At 38.7% G+C, this 19,722-nt stretch overlaps 1 protein-coding gene across 3 annotated transcripts in view; it reads right to left on the minus strand.

Annotated features, from left to right (window-relative positions):
* The window catches only part of LOC112985596 (septin-2), a 43,198-nt gene extending 25,287 nt beyond the window's left edge, over window positions 1-17,911 (minus strand). For 2 of the 3 annotated variants that reach the window (XM_026104305.2, XM_026104304.2), the window contains exons 1-7: window positions 17,707-17,850; window positions 11,265-11,316; window positions 10,052-10,151; window positions 8,430-8,516; window positions 7,670-7,793; window positions 1,911-2,045; window positions 1,318-1,435 (exon numbers count right to left, since the gene is read on the minus strand). In XM_026104305.2, coding sequence (XP_025960090.1) covers window positions 1,318-1,435; window positions 1,911-2,045; window positions 7,670-7,793; window positions 8,430-8,516; window positions 10,052-10,151; window positions 11,265-11,291 — 591 coding nt within the window. In that variant the 5' untranslated portion in view covers window positions 11,292-11,316; window positions 17,707-17,850. Of the gene's footprint in view, window positions 1-1,317; window positions 1,436-1,910; window positions 2,046-7,669; window positions 7,794-8,429; window positions 8,517-10,051; window positions 10,152-11,264; window positions 11,317-17,706 lie in introns of all 3 variants that reach the window. The other variant, XM_064522127.1, reaches the window with a different exon arrangement.
* Between the last annotated feature and the right edge of the window lie 1,811 nt (window positions 17,912-19,722).

Consider the following 19,722-nt stretch of genomic DNA (forward strand, 5'->3'; position numbering starts at 1 on the left):
AAGATTATACTAATATGGAATATAAAATATAAGATTAAGATATAATCTTACCATTAAAAAAAAAAGCTTTGCATACTCTGGTGCAAAGTACAGACTGTGTTTCAGAAATATTAATTTTCTCTATACCCAAAGCATGATTTATTAAACTTGTAAAATCCAGGAAGTATCATTTTGCTTTGTAGGGTTCAAAGCTGTAGGGCTTCTCGACTGATCGCATGGCTTTCCAGTCAGTATAACCTCAATTTTTTAGGAAGTTCTGTGTTCAAAAGTCTGTCATTGCAATAAATTTTATCGAACCACTTCTCAGACTAATACAATCTAGCCAGCTATGCATTTCTTACTTCAACCAGGTGCATTAAGTCACTCTGAATCAAAGAGGATAAACTGGGAAACATTAAATATTTACATTCATTAGCCAGATTAGCCTATGATGAGATTAAATGGAAATTAAGTTTAAAGTGCAAGATTTCTATGACCATAAATATATACATTATTCTTGTAAAATATACTACAGTGGCATATTTGGCAGTGACTGGCTTCTCTCAGAAAGGTTTGGCAAACAAAAATTCAAGACAGCAAGTAAGACTTCCAATGCAAAAAGATCTACTTCAGTACCACTGTCTGGAAACCCTTTTCTTCAAATGTAGTCCTAAGTATGTCCTGGTATTTCATGTGAACAGATAATCTATTAGGAAAAAATATACGTGGAAATATGTTTTTTTTTTTTTAATTCATAACAATGGAGATAAAAAATGCATCCTGCTAATATATTAGCCGAATTATCTTGCCTCAATATTAGCATTTAGTTTGTATCAGGGGTGTGCTTATTAAGCAAATCCCCAATCACACCAATTTAACCATGTTTTGGTACAAATCATGCAACACTTAGAGCACACAAACCAGATTTCTTTGGCATGAAACTAAACCTAAAAATACACTCTCAGAACACATCTAATGCACTCCCACCACTAACGGGCATTCAGATGTCCATTATGCCTGCTAAATGAGAGCTATTCAGAAATATCACATACACTACATGCATATTTAGGGGAACTGAGTCCTCACTACCAACTGTTTTTCTCAAAAAGCCTGCTCTATTGGAGCGCACTACTTGCTAAGATAGACAAAGACAGGAACAGCCAGATTCTCAGTGCAACTGCTAAAGCATACCTGACCTCAGTGAAGTTTTGCCACCTCATACTTGCTAAAGATTAGGTCTATGGCTAATATTCACCCCTCTTCAATTTCAATTTGCTCTGTATTTGGCTTTAACATTGTATGGGCTACACTGTTCTGATGATCAAGTGTTAAACCTACTCTTCTCTTCAGCCTCTCTCTCTCCTTCAGTGTCAGTGTGTCAGCCTTAGCAATCACAGGGACAATGTTGACTTTTCCATGAAGAGCCTTCATGAATTCTACATCTAATGGCTTCAGCCTGCCAACAGGGAGGAAAAAAAAGAAATTAAACCCGAGGTTTTTTTTTTTTTTTTTAAAAACAGACCAAGTAACATATTAACAATAAATATCATTTATTTCAAGTATCTACACAATAGTATGCGCAGTATAAACTAAGAGCACCTGTAGATCAGCCTCGTCATGTAAGAGTTGAATTGCAGCTACAATTGTCCTTTAAGACAAAGTGGGTATTACAAGCTCTTATGCTTCTGGGTGATAAACAGTGTAATACCGACTGCTTCAAAGCAATATTAAATACTAAAAACTAAGGGGACAAAGCAGAGGAGAGAATTAATCCCAAAAGACCATTTTAATTGCATCGGCTAACTGAACTGAACTGAGGAAGTAACTCCACTAACATGAAAGTTAAGTTTCCAGGTTTCCAGTTTAAGTAATGAACAGCCTTATGAACCCCTTAGGATATGGCACCCTAAAATACAAGTGCTTTTTCTTACCCATGCCCAAAGGGAGAAATGAAGTAAAAACAGCAATGGACTCTGTTGTCTATAATGTGGCGCCTGTTGAGACCACTCTCATCATGAAGGTATCTTTCAAACTGGTTGTCAATGTACTGGATAATTGTTTTGAAGCTGTAGGATAGGAAAAAAAAAGAAAAATCTTAAATCAGCTTTAAAATAATAATAAAGATTATGAAAAGATAAGAAGGGCAGCTTTTATGCTTTTATTAATACCTCTGTTTCAAAACTCAACATCCTAGCATTGTATCTTTGACCAAGGAAAGTATTTTGATAATGCAAAAAGATATTTTCACAGCAATCCCAGAATATTTATTTATCCCTAGAGCTGCCTGCAAGTATTCCTCTATCCATTGGATAAAAATGTCAAGTACAAGCTCAGAAAAAAGCACTAAGAGGTGAGACAACACAAAGACAGGAGCATAGGGTTTAGAACTTTTCTTTTTCAGGGGGAATGGGGGTGAGGATTTGTTTTTAAATCAGCTGACGTATCCCGGATATCCTCCTGATTTACAATCCTGACCCCAGAGCAAGGTTTCTATAGTTATCAGAAAATTCTGATATTCCAGTCTGTCTGAATCGAGTCAAAACACATCTGAAAGCCATATACTAAAGCATCGTATGATTTATTAAGATATTTGTTACCTTACAGAATCCTTTTCTGCTGGCAAAGAAAAACAACTCCAACTTAGTTCAAGGCAATTTAAAATATGCATTGCAAGGAAGTAAAGGTATACAAAGTTTGATCACATACATTAATTAGAATAAAGAATAGTGATTAAAGAGAGAAAAGAAAACATGGTGCATTACTAAGGTTGCTTAAGATATTCCAAAGCACGTAGACACCTGCAAACAACATTAATATAAAAGTACACTTTATATTAAGTACTGCAGGGGAAGGAAAATGAACACACTGATGCAGATAAGATTAGGCAGATAATCATGTGTCATGGACATATCTTAAACTACTTGGAAAAAACTGAACAGAAAGCCAAAGTTGAAAAATAGTATTTCTGTTGCTGAGAAAGTGCAAATTTGATTAGAGAAACTTAGAGAGGGAACAAACAAGAGAGCACAGAAATACTTAATGATCAGGAAAACAAACACAGAATCACTGCAAAGATCATGACAGGCACCAAAGTTCAACCCTGGGGCGTGCGGCTCTAACAAAAATCATGAGAGAAACTAGCAAGAATGATGGAAGGGACCCTGGAGGGAACTTGATTTTCCAAAGTTAAGTCAGCTTTTGGATCTAGGAGGAATAACTCCATAATAGAATAAACGTACTCACATCTTTGCAAAGTTTGCACCATTGTAAGTCATACTACAGAAGGAAACACAGCAAAACATGGACAGCCCTTTATTTATTGTTTTTAAGTCTTAGTGTTGCTTAAATCTTTTTAAGAACTAGCATCTTAATACCTAAACAAATTGAAAAAGGACACATTTTACATTCCTGTTGCTCTTTAGATACTCTCCCCTTAGCTGGTGAAAGGTAACAAGACTGAAGAGGTACAAATATTAGGGCAGAAACCAAGCACAAACAATGGGAAAGCAACTATCACACATTTTTCTGGCAATGTAATTAGTTTACGTGCAGTTTTCTAGCTCTAACAGCTATAATTTTCCTTATAAATATGGCGTTAGTGTCCTGTACCTCCTGACTTCCGGGAAACACCTGGCTTATACCACTGTGCTATCATTACTTTGGAGATAGCACATCCTGTATCGTAACAGCAAACAACACAACCGCTGCATTTAAGAAGCCCATTGGGGGGGGAAATGAACAATATTACCAAGCTGCCAAAGAACACAAATCCGACTTAACATTAGCCAGTAAAAAAAGAAAATTATCAGCAGCCAGAAAGCCATATCAAAGAATGACCTGTGACACCGCAACAAAGATGAAACAATGGGTATGATCAGCAACAGCTAACAAGCTAATTCTGTAGACTGTTTTGTCAATCATCCTTTCGATGACTACTTCATGTGCAGAATTCGGACCAAATTTTTTTTTCTTTCTTTCTATTGTAATTCTGTCTAATGAAAGATGTTACTTTAAGGTCATATTTTTTCCCCACAATCCCAACGTGCTTGCACATGGCAGACCCTGCATGTGCTTCCAGCCTCCCACCACAGAGAATTCTGCCTTCCCCAAACACAGGCCTCAGCTGATGCCAAGAGCATTTCTAGACTTAGTTTGGTTTGAATCTAGAATACAGAACTCTAGCTAAAGCTGAACTGAAACTCCAATCACAGCTTCAAACAGAATCTAAAAAAGTAATCATTATGGTTAGCATCTACCTTTTCTTACCGGCTGTTTAAGTAGTAATATTATTTGAAAAACAAAGGATAACCTACGCTATAGATTTAGTAAAACACATTCTCTAATAATGCATTTGCCAATCTAATACTGTTGTTCTTCTGATGCAAGCTACCCGCTGGACAATCTCCTGTCAAGTCATCATTACTAGCATTTCTTCTGTGATAGGAAGTACATAAAAATTGACCCCAGCTCCAATCCTTGAAATTCAAACTCTAAAAGTAAACCATTTCACAAGCCCAAGGACAGAAACCAAAAGTGATTAGGAAACCTACTCAAGAAGAAAGCTTTTTTGAGACAATATCAGTGACTGCCATCTCCTAGAGGTGTTGTGCCAGTTCGATGACTGTCTTCACCTCTCTTCAAAAACTAACCTCAGTAAAATCACCCTGAGTAACAGGTACTCTGCATAAATTGCAACTTCTCAAAAAAAAGTTTTACAAACTTAAACCTAGACCAGCACCATCTACTGGTTAACTATAACTGCAGCAAATGCTCATGAACAAAAGTTCATGAACATGAACTTGCTGCTTCCTCCGGAGTAACAAGGAAGGAAGATGGTTGTATTGGGTTAGTCTTGACTAAAGTCTGAAACAAAGAGTCTATCCCTCCAAGTTCCTATGACATCCTGTAAAGGCCAATAGACTTTGTCAAAATGAAACTCACTTAGGGCTCAGAGAAGCAAAATCTTTTCTGTGACTTAAGAAAACAGGGATAGAAAAAGAAATTTAAAGTCAATTGCATATTTTTGTATTGTAGCATGCAAGTATTATTTGTTACTATAAAGTACTTTGATGTCTAAGAAGTGCCACAGAAAACTAAGTATAACACACTAAATTGTTCTACTGGATCTGAGTCATCATGCAATGACCTTATTTAGCAGGCCTCTAAAGAGAAAGGGGAAAAAAATCTGAACACGCAGGTCTAAGAAACATCTTACCAGAATAAACAAAGGGCATTAGAACACAATCAACAGGAAAAGCTCTATGTAACACAATACACTGGCTGCCGAGCTCTTGACTCCAGCGGAAGGAAGCTCAAGTCAACAGTGCGGGAAAGTAAGCAAGAGGCATGCTGCAAGTCCAGAAGGATGCCTTACTGTTATGCTAAACGTTTGATTATTCTTAATTTAATAACATAGAAGTCGAAGGAAAAATAAAGGTACAAATCCCACTGCAACTTCACTTTCAACCTTTCATTTAATAGATTTCACACTAACATAATGTACCTTAAAATGCCTTTGCCCCCTTCATTTTTGCTGGGCTTCTACAGTACCCCACAGAAAGAAAATAAAAACCATGTCTGATAATGGTATTCTTCAGAATGCTCTGAATAGTGCAGTATCCTGCCAAGAAGAGACTACAAAACATTTTATTATTAGCATTGTTGATATTTATTTTATCAGCTATTTGCTTTCTTCCAGGTCTTTACATTATACTGAAAATCTCAAACCATATCAGTGTTTACTTCGTGCTCCCTTCCTCTCAGCAGCGAAACTTCGTTTGCGTTAAGATTCCCTCCACCAACACCAAAAAAAGTTTCAACAAAACTGAATGACAAAGCAAAAAAATATTCTTAGAACTTCTTAAGAGACAACCACATGCAAATTCAAAGTTTAGCTTCCAGTTGCACTAAAATAACTTAGGCTTCCTAATAAGCACATTAATATATCACATTTTCACTCAAAAATTTATTGCAAAACCAATTTTCCACGTTGGAAGAAAGATGTATAGGATGATTTTGAAGTTACATTTATGAACAGACATATTAACTCTAATTTTATGCTACGAACTGCCTGGGTCCTTCATAGCTGCTGTACCATATTCTTTCTTCATGAGTTACTAAGCAACGGCGCATGTAGTCCAGTGTATTTGCACACAGCTAGTTCAGCTCTTAAAGGTTATCAGTGCCAAAAAAATTTGAACTAGAGAGCTAAGAAGTGACTGCATCATAAATAAAATGCAGTTCTATCCAAAGGGCTAGCATTCGAATATAAGGAGAGAGACTCAAAAGTACTGGTCTTCTCAAAAACATGGAAACTGTATGGGCCAGAGACACAGAAGAGACAGACGATCAAAAAATTTCTCTCCGCCAGAATTCTGCTCTATCCGACTTGCCATGGAGACAGAGCTGACTGCAGATATCACAGAGAACCTTACAGGGGAGAAGCCATTCATTTTAAGAGAGAATCCTAGACAGTCTGAAGAGCACTGACCAAGTCCTTCAAAAGACTGAGTGGAGAGAGAACTGAAACAGGCAGTTACACACAAGTAATACAGTTTTCCTAGATCCGTGTATTTTAGGAAACAGAAGAAATAAGAAACTTGTTTTGAAAGCTTGCACAAAAACTAAATAATCATATGATTGATGATATGATCTAGAGCACCCAGAATGTGAAAGTTTTTAGAAAACTTGGCTTAACTGCAAGGTAACAAGGGTTTAAGGAACCGGACTGTGAACAGCCAGAGAGGAGTCAAACATCCTACACCAGGTCATTATGCAAAATCCAAGGTTAGTACCAAAACTCCGCTTAGCCTCAGGAAGGCTTAAACCTACACAGGCTAAGCATAAGGCTTCAAGAGTCTGGTGAGAGAAGACTTAGAAATACGTATTACAAAGCTGAAAAGACAGCTAAACTAAATGAACTCAGCCAACTCTATGACACTAATGGAAAGGCTGCAAACAAAATAGCCTAAATACTGAATGAATCATTTAACACCAATTTCTTACCATGGACCTAAATTAGGGAAGAATTAGTCCACAAACTTAAAAATACAAACTATTACTATAGGAATTTTTGTTGTTACAAGGAAATAGTCAAAAGAATCTCAGGTAGTGCTGCATTTCTATTTATATATGAATCTAGCACTACTAGAGTTTGGTTAAACAAGATAAGATCTGACTAGGTTTTCATTTCATGGCTAATACATTCTTCAAATGCACCTCCCAGCACAGAATACCCCTAAGCTTTCCCTACCAATCTGCAGGCCCTCTCAAATATTCATCACACACCTCCCAGCTGCATCCTTCCCACAGCCTTCTCTTCCTAAACTATTCAGATTTTGTATTTACCAAACATCAAGCGCTATTTCCACAAAGTTACAATGAAAGAACTAAAGCTAAAGCTTCACTAAAGCATGAGAACTGTATTTCCCCCAAAACATTTTCTTTCCAGTCAAATAAGGACAGGACTCAAATGACCCTCTACCATAAATTCAAGATAACACTACATTAACGTTAAAATAACGAACCTGCTGCTTCCCTTTAGTTCATCATAAAAACAACAGAAAAACAGACAGTTCTCCAAGACCATTTCCACCAGGTGAATCACCAAGGTACAGAAAGACAGACAGATACACTAGAGGGGCATGTAAAATCTGAACTCTATCAAGCAAAGCAGTATTTACACACATACCAGTCTTGGCTGTTAATGGCATCTCCATATCCTGGTGTGTCAACTACTGTTAAACGTAGTTTCACCCCTCGTTCCTCTATCTCTACTGTAGAAGCTTCAATTTGAACTGTTCTCTCTATTTTCTCTAAAATAAAGGAACATTTTAGTTGTTATTACTCTTATAAATGCTGCAGAAGCCCCTGTGGGAGAGAGTAGTAGAGGAGGAAATGCTATTTGAAGTGCATTGTAACCTACATGACAGACTATTTTAAGGAAAAATTATAAAGAATTAAGTTAATCAAAATTTAACACCAAATTTTCGTAAATAAAAGGCAATGAACTAAAAAAATGCTGTATTACATATAAATATGCAAAAATAGTCAAAATTACTATCAAAATATAATAAGCATGTTAGATTCTTTACAGAGGCACAGAACCTCTAATCAAGATTTAAGGTATGACAGGTGAAAAAATTAGAGGATACAGGGATTAGAGTAAAGCCACGTTTAGGCATACTGACACCTAAGAGGTTCGGGGTTGCTTGTTTGTTATGATAACAAGTGATAAAGAAACAGCAAAAGGTTTTCCCTCAGTGAAAGGGAATACAAATAAGAAAACAACAGCCCAAGAAACTACAACTTGGAGGATTAAAATATGGCCAGATGGCAAGAAGAAAGGGTTTAAAGCATGAAATCATCAGAATGAAACAACGTAAACTGGAAGAACATGAAATTTAGCACAGTTAGAGGTATGTGCTGGGGGAACTGAGAGACACATTTACCTGCAGCTCCAGGAATATAACGTTCTGGATAAAGATCAGTCAGGAACAGACTGTTAATTAAAGTGGATTTGCCCAAACCAGACTCACCTGCAAACAAAGCAATTCAGGTAATTAAGCACATACACCTTTTTCTCCATGCTCTTAAAAAAAAAAAAAAAAAAAAAAAAGCTCCTCTATCCCCAAGCCCATATATGGAGGAAAAATAATTTGTTCATCAGGATGCACCCTAGCTTTTGAGATAAAGACATCAAAGGTTCAGCTAAACAGCTTTAAAACCACAGGAAAAACAAGCCTTTACTGTTTTTATAAATGTTACATGAAAATGCTAAGTTTACTGTAATAGATTTCATAATAAAAGCTGAAAGGTCATACAGCACTTTGACTTTAGATCTAGAGATTATTAATTTACTTCATGGAAAGACAAGTTTTTTTTCATTTAAACTTATGAAGTGAGAAGCTGCAACTCTCCTGTTGACAGTTTTTGTGAGCTTTAAAGTTTTCCTAACCAAGGAATTGAAGCTGAAACATTGTTAGGAGAGAGAAAGAATAAAGCAAAACCAAACCAACAATCCAGCTTCACATCCTTATATTTAGGGTACATACACTCTATAAAACATGTAACAAAGAAAATCATAAAAAGTCATTCCAAAGTCACTTGAAAAATTCCATCATCCTAAAATTTCAGGTCATACAAATTTTAAAATTATTTTGTCCTACATGAAAGTATTAAAGTTAAACCAGTAAATGCAATTACTAAATCTTTATTTCAAAAAATTAGTTTTATTCTAATTCAAGTGCTTATAGGCATCAGCATTTAGAAAAATTTGTCCAAGTTATTTAAGATGTTACCAATCTAATCTTAGAGGTGGAGAAATAATCTGTATTTATCACCACAAACTACATGAAATAAAAAGCTCTACACTGATCACAGATTACTTATTTATGGTACAGACTTTGTTAAATACTGTCACCAAATAATTCTAAACAGTACTACAGAGCACAGGAAAAAGGAAGCATTATGCATCTCTTTTCACGTTCATTTTTCAATAACAATTCCAGAGTAACTATTACAAAAAGATGATAGCAATTTGGACTCTCTATGCAATTATGTAACATTAAATTGATTAATGCAAGTATAATTCAACGCATCACTTAAAATGGCTTTGCACCTAAAGGTCCTTCCATCTAATTCTCCTATAGGCACTCTTCACAGAAGAGAAATTAAAAGTTTACTTATAAAATCAGAGTGAGTCAATTTAGAACAGTAGAAACTACAGGAATGGCATCACAATTTCAACAGCAAGACATTCACTTTGCACAATCATGTCTTCTTCTGGAGAAATGGAGACAAAGAAAGATTAAGCAACTATTCCTAACATCTGATGATGAGTCAGGAACACAAGAATGTCCTGTTAGCTCAAAGTCATCATCTTTAATCACTACAAATATTCCCTCCTATGAAACATGACCAAACAGTAAGAGAACTAATTAGAGAGTGGAGAGGTTCAAAGTTTTTCTTCTCTCTATCAGACAATTGCTAACTAGGAACACATATATGGCTAATGTGAAAAAAAAGCCTCTTTTTGTTTTATCAGTCAAAAATATTTAAGTAAGTCACGTACCAACCACCATCAGTGTGAATTCAAAGCCCTTCTTTACAGACTTCCTGTGGACCTGGTTAGGCAGATTAGCAAATCCCACATAGCCTGCTGAGTCAGAGAACTGACAAGAAAAACAAAGCTGAGTAAAACTGAGATCCTCTTCCCCCAAAAAAGTTGAAACAGGGTTCACTTAATCTTATACCATAAAGCACCAAAATACACAAAGCACATGGAAAAATAGAAAATGAAGTGATTTTTTGCCACTGTAGCAAGGCAGACCTTGAAACAGGCCCATTTGCCAAGTGGGCTGATACAAGTTCGGTTTAGTAAGTACCTTTGGCTACATACAAAAGTTTCTCCTTGAATAACAAATTCTGCAAGCTTACAAGAATACGCTATCATTAATCTACAGCTGTAAATTCTGCTTAAAAAAAGAGTTCCAAGCTAGAGGTCAAAAGTGTATGTTAAAATTTGCTATTTGCCATTACCATCTTCTATAAGAATAAATAATGTGCATGCTTGCACGTAGAAAAACAAGAACACTGTATAGTAACGCAGAGATAACCAAGATGCAATCAAAGATCTTCTGCTTGTTAAGCTGTCCATCTATCTTAATAATGCTAAACTTCTCACACAAAAGCAGGGAAAAAAAATGCGCGTGAAAAACTTACCTGATAAGAGATTGGGGCCATAAAAATGATAGTCTGTTTCACCATCACCATAAACTGACTGAAAATCTAATAGGAGCGTAAACAAGAACTGCAGCCACTTGATTTAGGGACTTATTATCTAGCTGTAACGAAATGTTTTCTTCAAAGATGAGTTTATAAAAACAGTGAAAAAAACAGTTTCGATACAATGCCACACTGCAAATACTTGCCCCATCTGGGAGGTAGGGGCGAATCACTTAAAAGGCAGTTACATTATTTGCTAATAATCCTTTTAAAACCCATCCAGATAGGCACCAATACTAGAAATGAAGATCTGCCAAATGAAATTTCTGGAAGTGAAGACATCACTGGAAATGAGTAAGCAAACATGGAATATCTGGCAAATAGCTGAAAGCCTAGAATCACATACGAGCTGTGTTTTTAGTAAAAAGTTCCTTTTAAGAAATAAACCTGAAGCAATATTATATTATTTATTCAGTTTTAACACTTTAGTAAAATCAGAAGTACTTTCAGAAAGTGAACAAATTCAAAACAAAATTTTGGTTGTGCAGTCATCTATTTACCTTTACTTTTTCACCTGATTGAGACATGTTTGGTCACTCCAAGTTTCAGACGCTGGAAAATAAAATCCATAGCATATATGTTAGCTGAAGATTACATTAATTGTATTTTGAACTGATGAACTGAATTGCATGTAATAATCATGTTTTATTCTAGTAGAATGAAATGTCACATATTCAAAGATTATCTGTATGCTGCAGAATAAACTAGCCATAATGAAATTGCCTGCTTCTGTGAAGCTACTCACACAAAAGAAATTACACAGTATTATCAAAAACAGAATACTTCATTTAAATATTTGACAGCCTTAAAGAAAGAATACTTTAAAACCTCAAAATATTAAAATTCAGTACCCTTAAAGACCTTTCATCGTCCTATTAAAGAAAGAAAAACATCTATTGAAAGCAAAAGCTGAGCATGCATAGTTATACTAAGATTTTTTAGTTCACTTTGCTTCCACAATTAGTTAATAAAAGCTGAAATTCAAATTCTCTGTTCCTAAACCCCCATGCAGAATAGGAAACCCTTTTTTTCTTCCACTTTTACCTTTTCCAAAGATGAATTATGCTTTTTTTTTAAAGACTGTTTACAGATAATTGAAGGTAACGTAATTATTGTCCAAAAAATGAAGTTTTAGAATTGCGACTGCATATAAAGATTCTCCAGAGAACAGGGTACCTATGGGCTTTCGAGGTGAAGGGTGTTACATTATTTTCGGTCACTTCAAACTACTATCCTAAACATTAACACTACACTGAATGTTGCAGCTGGGATTTGGCTAAACCACACTGGACATGAAAATATACCATGATCTGAAAAACTCTTTCACAGATGTTTGGAGCTTAGTTTCAGACATGCAGAAAAGCTGCATTCTGGCAAGCTTTTTACTCAAGGACATTAGTTGTGCCATAGATTAGTTATCATGGTAATAGTGAAACCCTTTATTTAGGGTAGGTATGTAACACCGACAGGAAATGAAAAAGTGGAAGGAATACTTCACAGCTTGATTTGTTGACAACACAGCTCTTGGCCTGGGAAACAGGGGGAAGTGACCTATGGAGGCACCTGCGTGTTCAGGCACAGATGCTTTCCTGTTGGGTAGCGGGAGTCATTCTGGCAGGATACCGCACGGTTTCTGACAACTGCAGTTTGACGGTTGAATCCTAGCATAGAAATACTAAGCTTTGGACTAAAGAAAAACCTAAGTTAACATAATCGCAACTTGGATTTTTGATGAAAACATGTCCTCAGCTCACATGGTACTTCATTTGCCCTCAATCAGACATTTCAAATTCTGTCAGCTGTGCAGACACCAGCCGCCCTGTAACAAAGGATTTTTTTTTCCTCCACCAACCACTTTCCCATATACCCACTTAATTTACTTGCTAATGAAAGCCTACTACATCCATTGCCTGAAGAAAAAAAAAAAAAAGAAAGAAAAAAAAGGAGGTCTTGATCCTAATCATCTTCTGACTGTCTCTAATTAGGCATTTCTCAAAACAGCCTGGGAAACACCCCACAAGAATAGTTTTGAAAGAGCAAAGTTTATTTTTCTTTGACCAATATGTAGGGGCTCATTCAGGCTTCCAGCCAACCAACGTTACGGATGCACGAAGACAGTGCATTCCTCCGTCACAACTTAACTGACAGGTATAATTCATTGCTTTGTCCAGGTTTTGTTTCTACATTTAGAAACTTCCCTCATCATCCTTGTCTATAAAAGAGGTAACATAATTCAGTGTTTAAAAGAGTCCAGAAATCATCACTAAGTGCTGACACAGATGCACCTTTGCGCTGTTTTAGAGAATCCACCCAGAGCAGCTGCCTATAGTAAAAGGGAGAAGGGGAAACAACTCAGATTTAAATGTTTATGTTAAATTCTGTAACTATTTCTGCTTTAAACTGACAATGTAGACAGACCTATTGCAGCACTAACCAAAGCCCTCAATTAGAAAGCAGGTGAGTGAAAATTGTCAATGGCATATGACACATCTGGCTTAAAAAATTAGTCTGTCATCTCATAAAAAGCTAAATTTACAAGTCATTCCACAAGCAGAACTTACAAAGCCAGTTCCCTGCGGTGTTGCATCTTATGACTGAATTATCCCACATCTAATAATATATGAGCTTTGAATGAAGCTGCTTCTGAGCTCAGGCATCTGTAGCTGCTGCTTATTACCTCCTAATATTCAGGTATCACAGCTCACTGAACATATTGAATTTATGAAAATTAAATCATTTACAAGTATTTTTTAACACACCTACAAAATACCATAGATCAAAAAATACCAGTAAGCTAGGAATTAACAGCACATTTCCTTCAAAGGTTCTCAACTTCTCTTTCATACAGTTCTGATGTTAAAAGTCAGCTTAACGTAACCATGATGTATCTATTAGTTTAGGAAAACCTGGGCAATTTTCAGCACAGGTACTCTTCTACAAAAGCCACAAGTGACACCACCTGTGCCTGCTTCTTATCAACAAAGGTGTCAGAATTAAAACAGATCACATTAGGAACCTCCAGAAGCTGCTGGGAGATCGTTATCTGTTGCACTGGACAGACTTCCTGAACAGTAAGTCAGGACATAAGATACATTTCCTAGTGATTACTGCATGCAGAGAATGTTATTTTAACGAACAAAGTTAAAGGTCAAGTGACCTCAATCTCTAACATCAGAATTAATTTCAAAAACATCTTTTTCTTGTCTTCTACCTCTTTTTACTTTTCCATCCAAAAGAGTAGGAGAGTTCAAGCTGAATAAAAATTGAACAGTCGACTAGGATTTTTTACTTCAGCCCATAAATCCAAGCACATATGAAATTTTACAGATGGGTTAAATCCTAATACACATCAAGGTTTTTTATTTTTTCTAACTATGAAAGATAGCGTGTCCGCTAAGAATAGTTCAGCTTGGATAAAATGTTATTAATAATAATTGCTAATAATAATCATTATGGCATGATTTATTAATTCTAAAATGAACACAGTAATACTAAAGAGGGGTAACATACCTAACACACTTTTTAGAAAAAAATGCTTTTCCAAAATGCCTAAATATGATGCTGTGGTTCAAAAGAATCCTCAATTGTTTAGCCTCAACACCTTATGCAATTCATAATACTGCCCTCATGAGGTTTTCTAGAAAATGATTCAGTCAACTGACGTCCCTAGATGATCACGAGCTGTCCTTCTGAAGCTTTATCATATTACCAAAAAAAAAAACCCTAAAATTTATAGACTACCAAAATTAGATAGCAAGAGAATACGCTATCTTACACCACCAAATCACTGCAGCACATAAAGCACTGCTTACAAGTACTACCTTATAAATGGGTCAGACTATACTAAACATCAGCAACTGCCAAACTCCTGAAATCTTGCTGCATCCAGCTGATTCATACATTAAAATAATGTGAGGTTGAGTGTCTGGTAACACTCTGCACATCCAAGAAGTGTAATGTTTGAATCTATCAATCCTCCACAATAAAATCGGGGCAGGGAGGAAACAGACCAAGTCATAGCTGTTCTATTTCCCTTAGATTTTCAAAGGATCATCTCAATCATCAGGAGATGAGCAAAGCAGCATGTATGAAACATTTCAGAAAGAAAGGAGTAGATAAAAATGCAACTGCATTAACAAGTGCATTAGCAGTCAAACTATGTAAATCATTATAGCCCACATTTCTGCACATCCAGCAGAAAAGAGACAGTTAAGCTATGGTATAGGAATGTTCAACAAATTCAAATTCTGGACTGTGGATACCTTAATTAAATTTAATTCTGGATCTCACTGGATTCTTGTCCTAAATACTGAGCTGTTCTACAGTTGAAGATACCACATAAGCACTAGCTTCAGTTGCAGTAACCTCCTCTACGAATACAGAGCCCTGGAACATGCCATCCTACCATCTCCTGCTAGGAAAAAGTATTCCACAGAGAGAGAAGGGAAGGAAAACAGGTCATTTCCTTTGTTCCTGTCAGGAGGCAAGTAGTAAACCATTAGGAACAGGCAGTCTGGGAGTTCCTTAATAGTAACTAGCACAAAGAAAGTTCTGTGAAAAATGGACAGAGTGTTTTCATATAAAGATATTAAATAATATTATAAAACAATCACTTCAGAGTGACTGCAACAACTATCTCTACAAGCAGATTAGTCCTCCTGAAATGTCATCTTTCTTTTCATCCGATTTTACACAGCTTTGACTCTTTCTTAAGTGCACAATAACTGAAAAAGCAACTACAAAAGGAAACAGACAAGTAAGTAGGTTTCTGAGTGCTGGAACTGGCCTCAACACCACCAGCTCTGTGGAGTCACATTTCCAGACATAAAGCAGACAACAGCGAAAACAAGAATATCTCAACAAAATAACACAGCCAGATTTCTCAGTTGTCACAAAACCCTAAGAAATAAGCATCAGATTCAAGTATTCAGGCATGAAATTAAAAAACCAAAAATTTAGAGCATCTTAAAGTGTCTTGTGCACCAAGAAGTATGGAAGTCCGGTGGGTGGGAAAAAAATCTGACTGTATTCTGAACTGGAAATGGGCATATTAAAAAACAAGGCAGTTAACTCAAGGCTATTTTTTGTAGCTCATTAGCACATAGAACATTAGCAATGTTCTGTGAATCCCTCAATTCCATCAAACAACAGCAGGTCCAGCAGAGCTTGTTCCCTGCATCATGCTTTGTACGGAGCACATCTCTACCGCTCTGGTTAGAAACTCCATCGCAGAAATTCTTAATGAGAAGCACCGACTCCATCCATACCAAAGGCTGGGGGTAATTTCATTTTCTTCTATCAAAAACAGTTGTTACCAGCTGAAAGAATCCTCTTCTACACATTAACAGTGTAATATCTCTGCATTGCCCTGCTTGACAAAACTGAGCATGGCACTTTCACCAACCCAGACTTCAGAATGTAACAACACACACAAGAAATCCAGCTACAGCACTCACACACAGACCAACTTAAGTGTTTACCACCTGCTTTATCTTAGAATTTGTACTCAGTGTTCATAAATTTTACAGATTTTTATTTTTGATAATGTGTTTGAAGCATTGACACACAATGTAGGCTGCTGTCTTTATTAATGGGAATGCAGGGCTTTTCATTTCAATGTCTTTAAAAGCCCTCCTGATGTTAAGATAAGCCCTGTGGCAACTTTTACATTGAAAATGCAGTATATTACACTTCTGTGACTTAACAGCATGCACACACCCAGCAAAGGGAGGCCAAAAGTAAGGAAGTGACAGGGAAGAACTATGTACAAATGCTGTTCTTTAAAGGAAAGAGAAAGGTCTAAAAAAACAAGTATATGAACCTGGAGTTCTGATTCTAAATTTCCATTTCAGTGTTAACATGCTACTTTGGACAACCTACTTTCTTACCATCATTTCAATGAATACAGTCACTAAAAAAGCACAATGGAGGCAGTGATACAACCCACATCAACTATCATTTTTTGCACTTCCTACACAAGCAGATTTCAGCAACATTTTCCCAGAATTGCTGTATCACAAAAAAAAACCACACAGCAGTCCTACAAATAAAAAAAAATCTGCTTTTTATAAGTGAAAAAGCTAAATGTATTTAGCCATGATCACTCATCAGAAAATAAGCAACTCTACCTCAGGGCCACAAAGCTTAACTATAGTTGTATACATGTTAAAAGCACAAGTGCAGGAATTTAAGAAAACAGAATTCTTTGATTTCATGCAAGGCATAGCATAGTGCAGCTGGTTAGTTTTTTAAATCATTTTTATATCATGCTTAAGTCCCATAATACCATGTTGGCTGTATCTTGCATTCAAATGATAACCTAAGAAAAAATATCAAGTGCTTGTTGCATCTGCTGCCCAATCGATTCTAAGTGGTTTGGCGTAGCTGTAGACTTTGCATTTCTCCTTCTGCATCCCCTTGTCCCTTGCAACTAGCACTTGGTTACGCTTGGTGTTGCACTTTCAAAGCATCTGAGGAATGCCAAACGGATAAAGAACTTCCTGCTGCCCTCCACACCCTGCATCTCCAGCTAAATTACGGTGGGCAGACCCCAGCAGCACAGAGAGGCCTGTCCGCGTCTAAGAAGTAATGCATGCCTTGCTTTAACATATAAAAGTGCGAATAAAACAGTCTATAACCTTAAGATTATAGGACGGAAAAAAAAACATAAAACCACAGGGTTTACGCTCGGATATGCTTCTCCCCTCCTCACGCATGAGATCAAAAATCCCCCCCCCCCCCTCCGGCCCACCACAGGGAGAGGCCGCCGGGCCCGCTGGGCCGGAGCCTCGGCGACAGGAACCGCGGGCCGCAGCAGCGGGCAGATGCCGCGGCCGCCCCCGCCCAGGCGCTCTGCCAGGCCGGGGGCCGGGGGCCGCGGGGGCGGGTAGGGCAGGGCCGGGCGGCGGCGCCGACGGCAGCGGCGCGGAGCCCCGCGCTTACCTGAGCCCAAGGCCCCCGAGCCTGCGCCGCCTCCGCCGCTCCAGCTGCCTCCCCTGCCGAGCCCTCCCGCATCCCACACGCCACCGCGGCGAGCGCCTAACTACCTTCCCCGCGACTCTATGATCTCAGCTGCTTCCCGGGATAGCCAGCCGACCCGACTCCGGAACTACAGAGAGGAAGGATAGAGCGTCTCTCCCGCCTGCCTGAGTGGCAGCGCGGGCGGGGAGCCCGGGCCTGCCCCGCCCGCCCAGGGCGTTGCCACGGCGACGACGGCGGCTCCCCGTCCCCCGCCGGGCCTGGCAAAGACCTGTCCCTCTGCACCAAGTTTAAATCTAAAACGAGGGAGCGTTGAAGGCACAACATGTGTTGTAAAAAACCCTCAAAAATGAAGGCTTTTTTCTCCCAGAACGGCCTCGGCCCGCCACGGGCGGCAGTTTGGGGTGGTGGCCCGGGTTGGCGCCGTGCGAGGCAGCACCGGGCCCTGCCGGGCCGGGCCGGACCGCCGCCACCCCTCCCGGCAGGTTTGCTCTGCGGCCCGAGGCGGCTCTCCCGTTAAAACGCTAACGTCAGGTCCTGCCCTGAGACGCCTGCCCGCGGCGAGGTGGCAGAGGAGAGGACGCCTGGGCAGGGAGGCGCAGCCGGGGCAGAGGAGAGCCGGCCCTCGGCCCCAAATCCCGGCCCTCAGTGCCCGTCCCTCTGCAGCCGTCCCCGCCAGCTCCCCCTCCCAGGAGACCCCCCGCGGCCCTCCTGCTCCCGGGCACCAGCTCCCGCCGCCCGGCCGCCACCAGGCCCCGGCTCCCAAACACGTGCTCCCCGGAGCTGCATTCCCACGCGTAGGAAAAAAACAGTTTCTTCGCTTACTTTGTCTGCCCGTGTCTCATTTCCCATGTATACTTTAAGCTTTGCCATAATACAATGTGGCCAGTTTGTTTTTTCCAGGAGGCGGTGTAAGCTTTATTATGGAAACAGTGACTGCATGCATAGTTTCATAACTGGGCTCTTGAAAGGAAAAACAGTTAAACTGCAGGTTGACAAAGTAACCTGGCACAAAACCTCACCAGTTTTATGCTTTTTTTCCCAGGGTGATTCTGTAGCTCCGTTATTCAATAATAGTTAATATTAACATCAGGGTATAACAAGTTAAAAAACCTCAGTATGGGGATAATTATCCAACACATCCCCTTTTTTTCCTTGTGCCTCCTGCGTCCCAAGCAGCCTCTTCTCTTTTGTCTAGAATAGCTGGGGCTTCACATTTTCTGAAGACAGAATAATGCCACTGCACAATATCACTTTAAATATATTTTGGGGAATCTGCACTAAAACACTAAGAACTCCTGGTATAGTGTATGCCACCTCTCCCCTGTATCAATGAGTGGCCTGCTCCAGAATGAGGACCATCTCCCGATCCCACTGACCTCACAAAGAAGAAAGGTAGAAGAAATGCTCATCTCATGGGGGCCACACACCGAGCATTACCCCTCACAGTGGTCACTTCACTCCAATTAAATGAAATGATAGCCACTGTGAGATTAGTAATGACTTTGAAACCATACAAGTCTGTCTTACTTCACCAGCTTTACATCCTGCAGACTTAACATTCTGGCTTCTTCATGTACGAACAGCCTAGGTCTGGAGTTATGCACGTGAGCTAATCTTAATGCAACACAGTCAGAGCCCATTTTGCTTAAAAAATCCCCTTGTCAGATTGTTTGATTCTTATTTCCTACCCAAAAAACTTTGAGCTTTTAGATTGCCTTAATTTACAGCAGGTTTCAGTGGTAGTCCTAGTAGTGGGAGTTTTTGGTACGAAAGGCATGACAGACAGTGGGAAATCCAGCTGTGTGGCATCTGACAGCGATGAACTATTTAACCCACACTTGTTTGTTTTTCCGTTGCTCCTCCATATGTGAAGCAAATTTTTCTCCAAAATACTGGGCAAAAATGCATCACTGTTTCCCTCTGTTTAAGCAAGAGCCATTTTGCCTTGGCTGGCATCGTCGCTGAAAGGATGCGCAG

The sequence above is a fragment of the Dromaius novaehollandiae genome, chromosome 17 (genome assembly GCF_036370855.1).
Source record: "Dromaius novaehollandiae isolate bDroNov1 chromosome 17, bDroNov1.hap1, whole genome shotgun sequence".
Lineage (NCBI taxonomy): Eukaryota > Metazoa > Chordata > Aves > Casuariiformes > Dromaiidae > Dromaius > Dromaius novaehollandiae.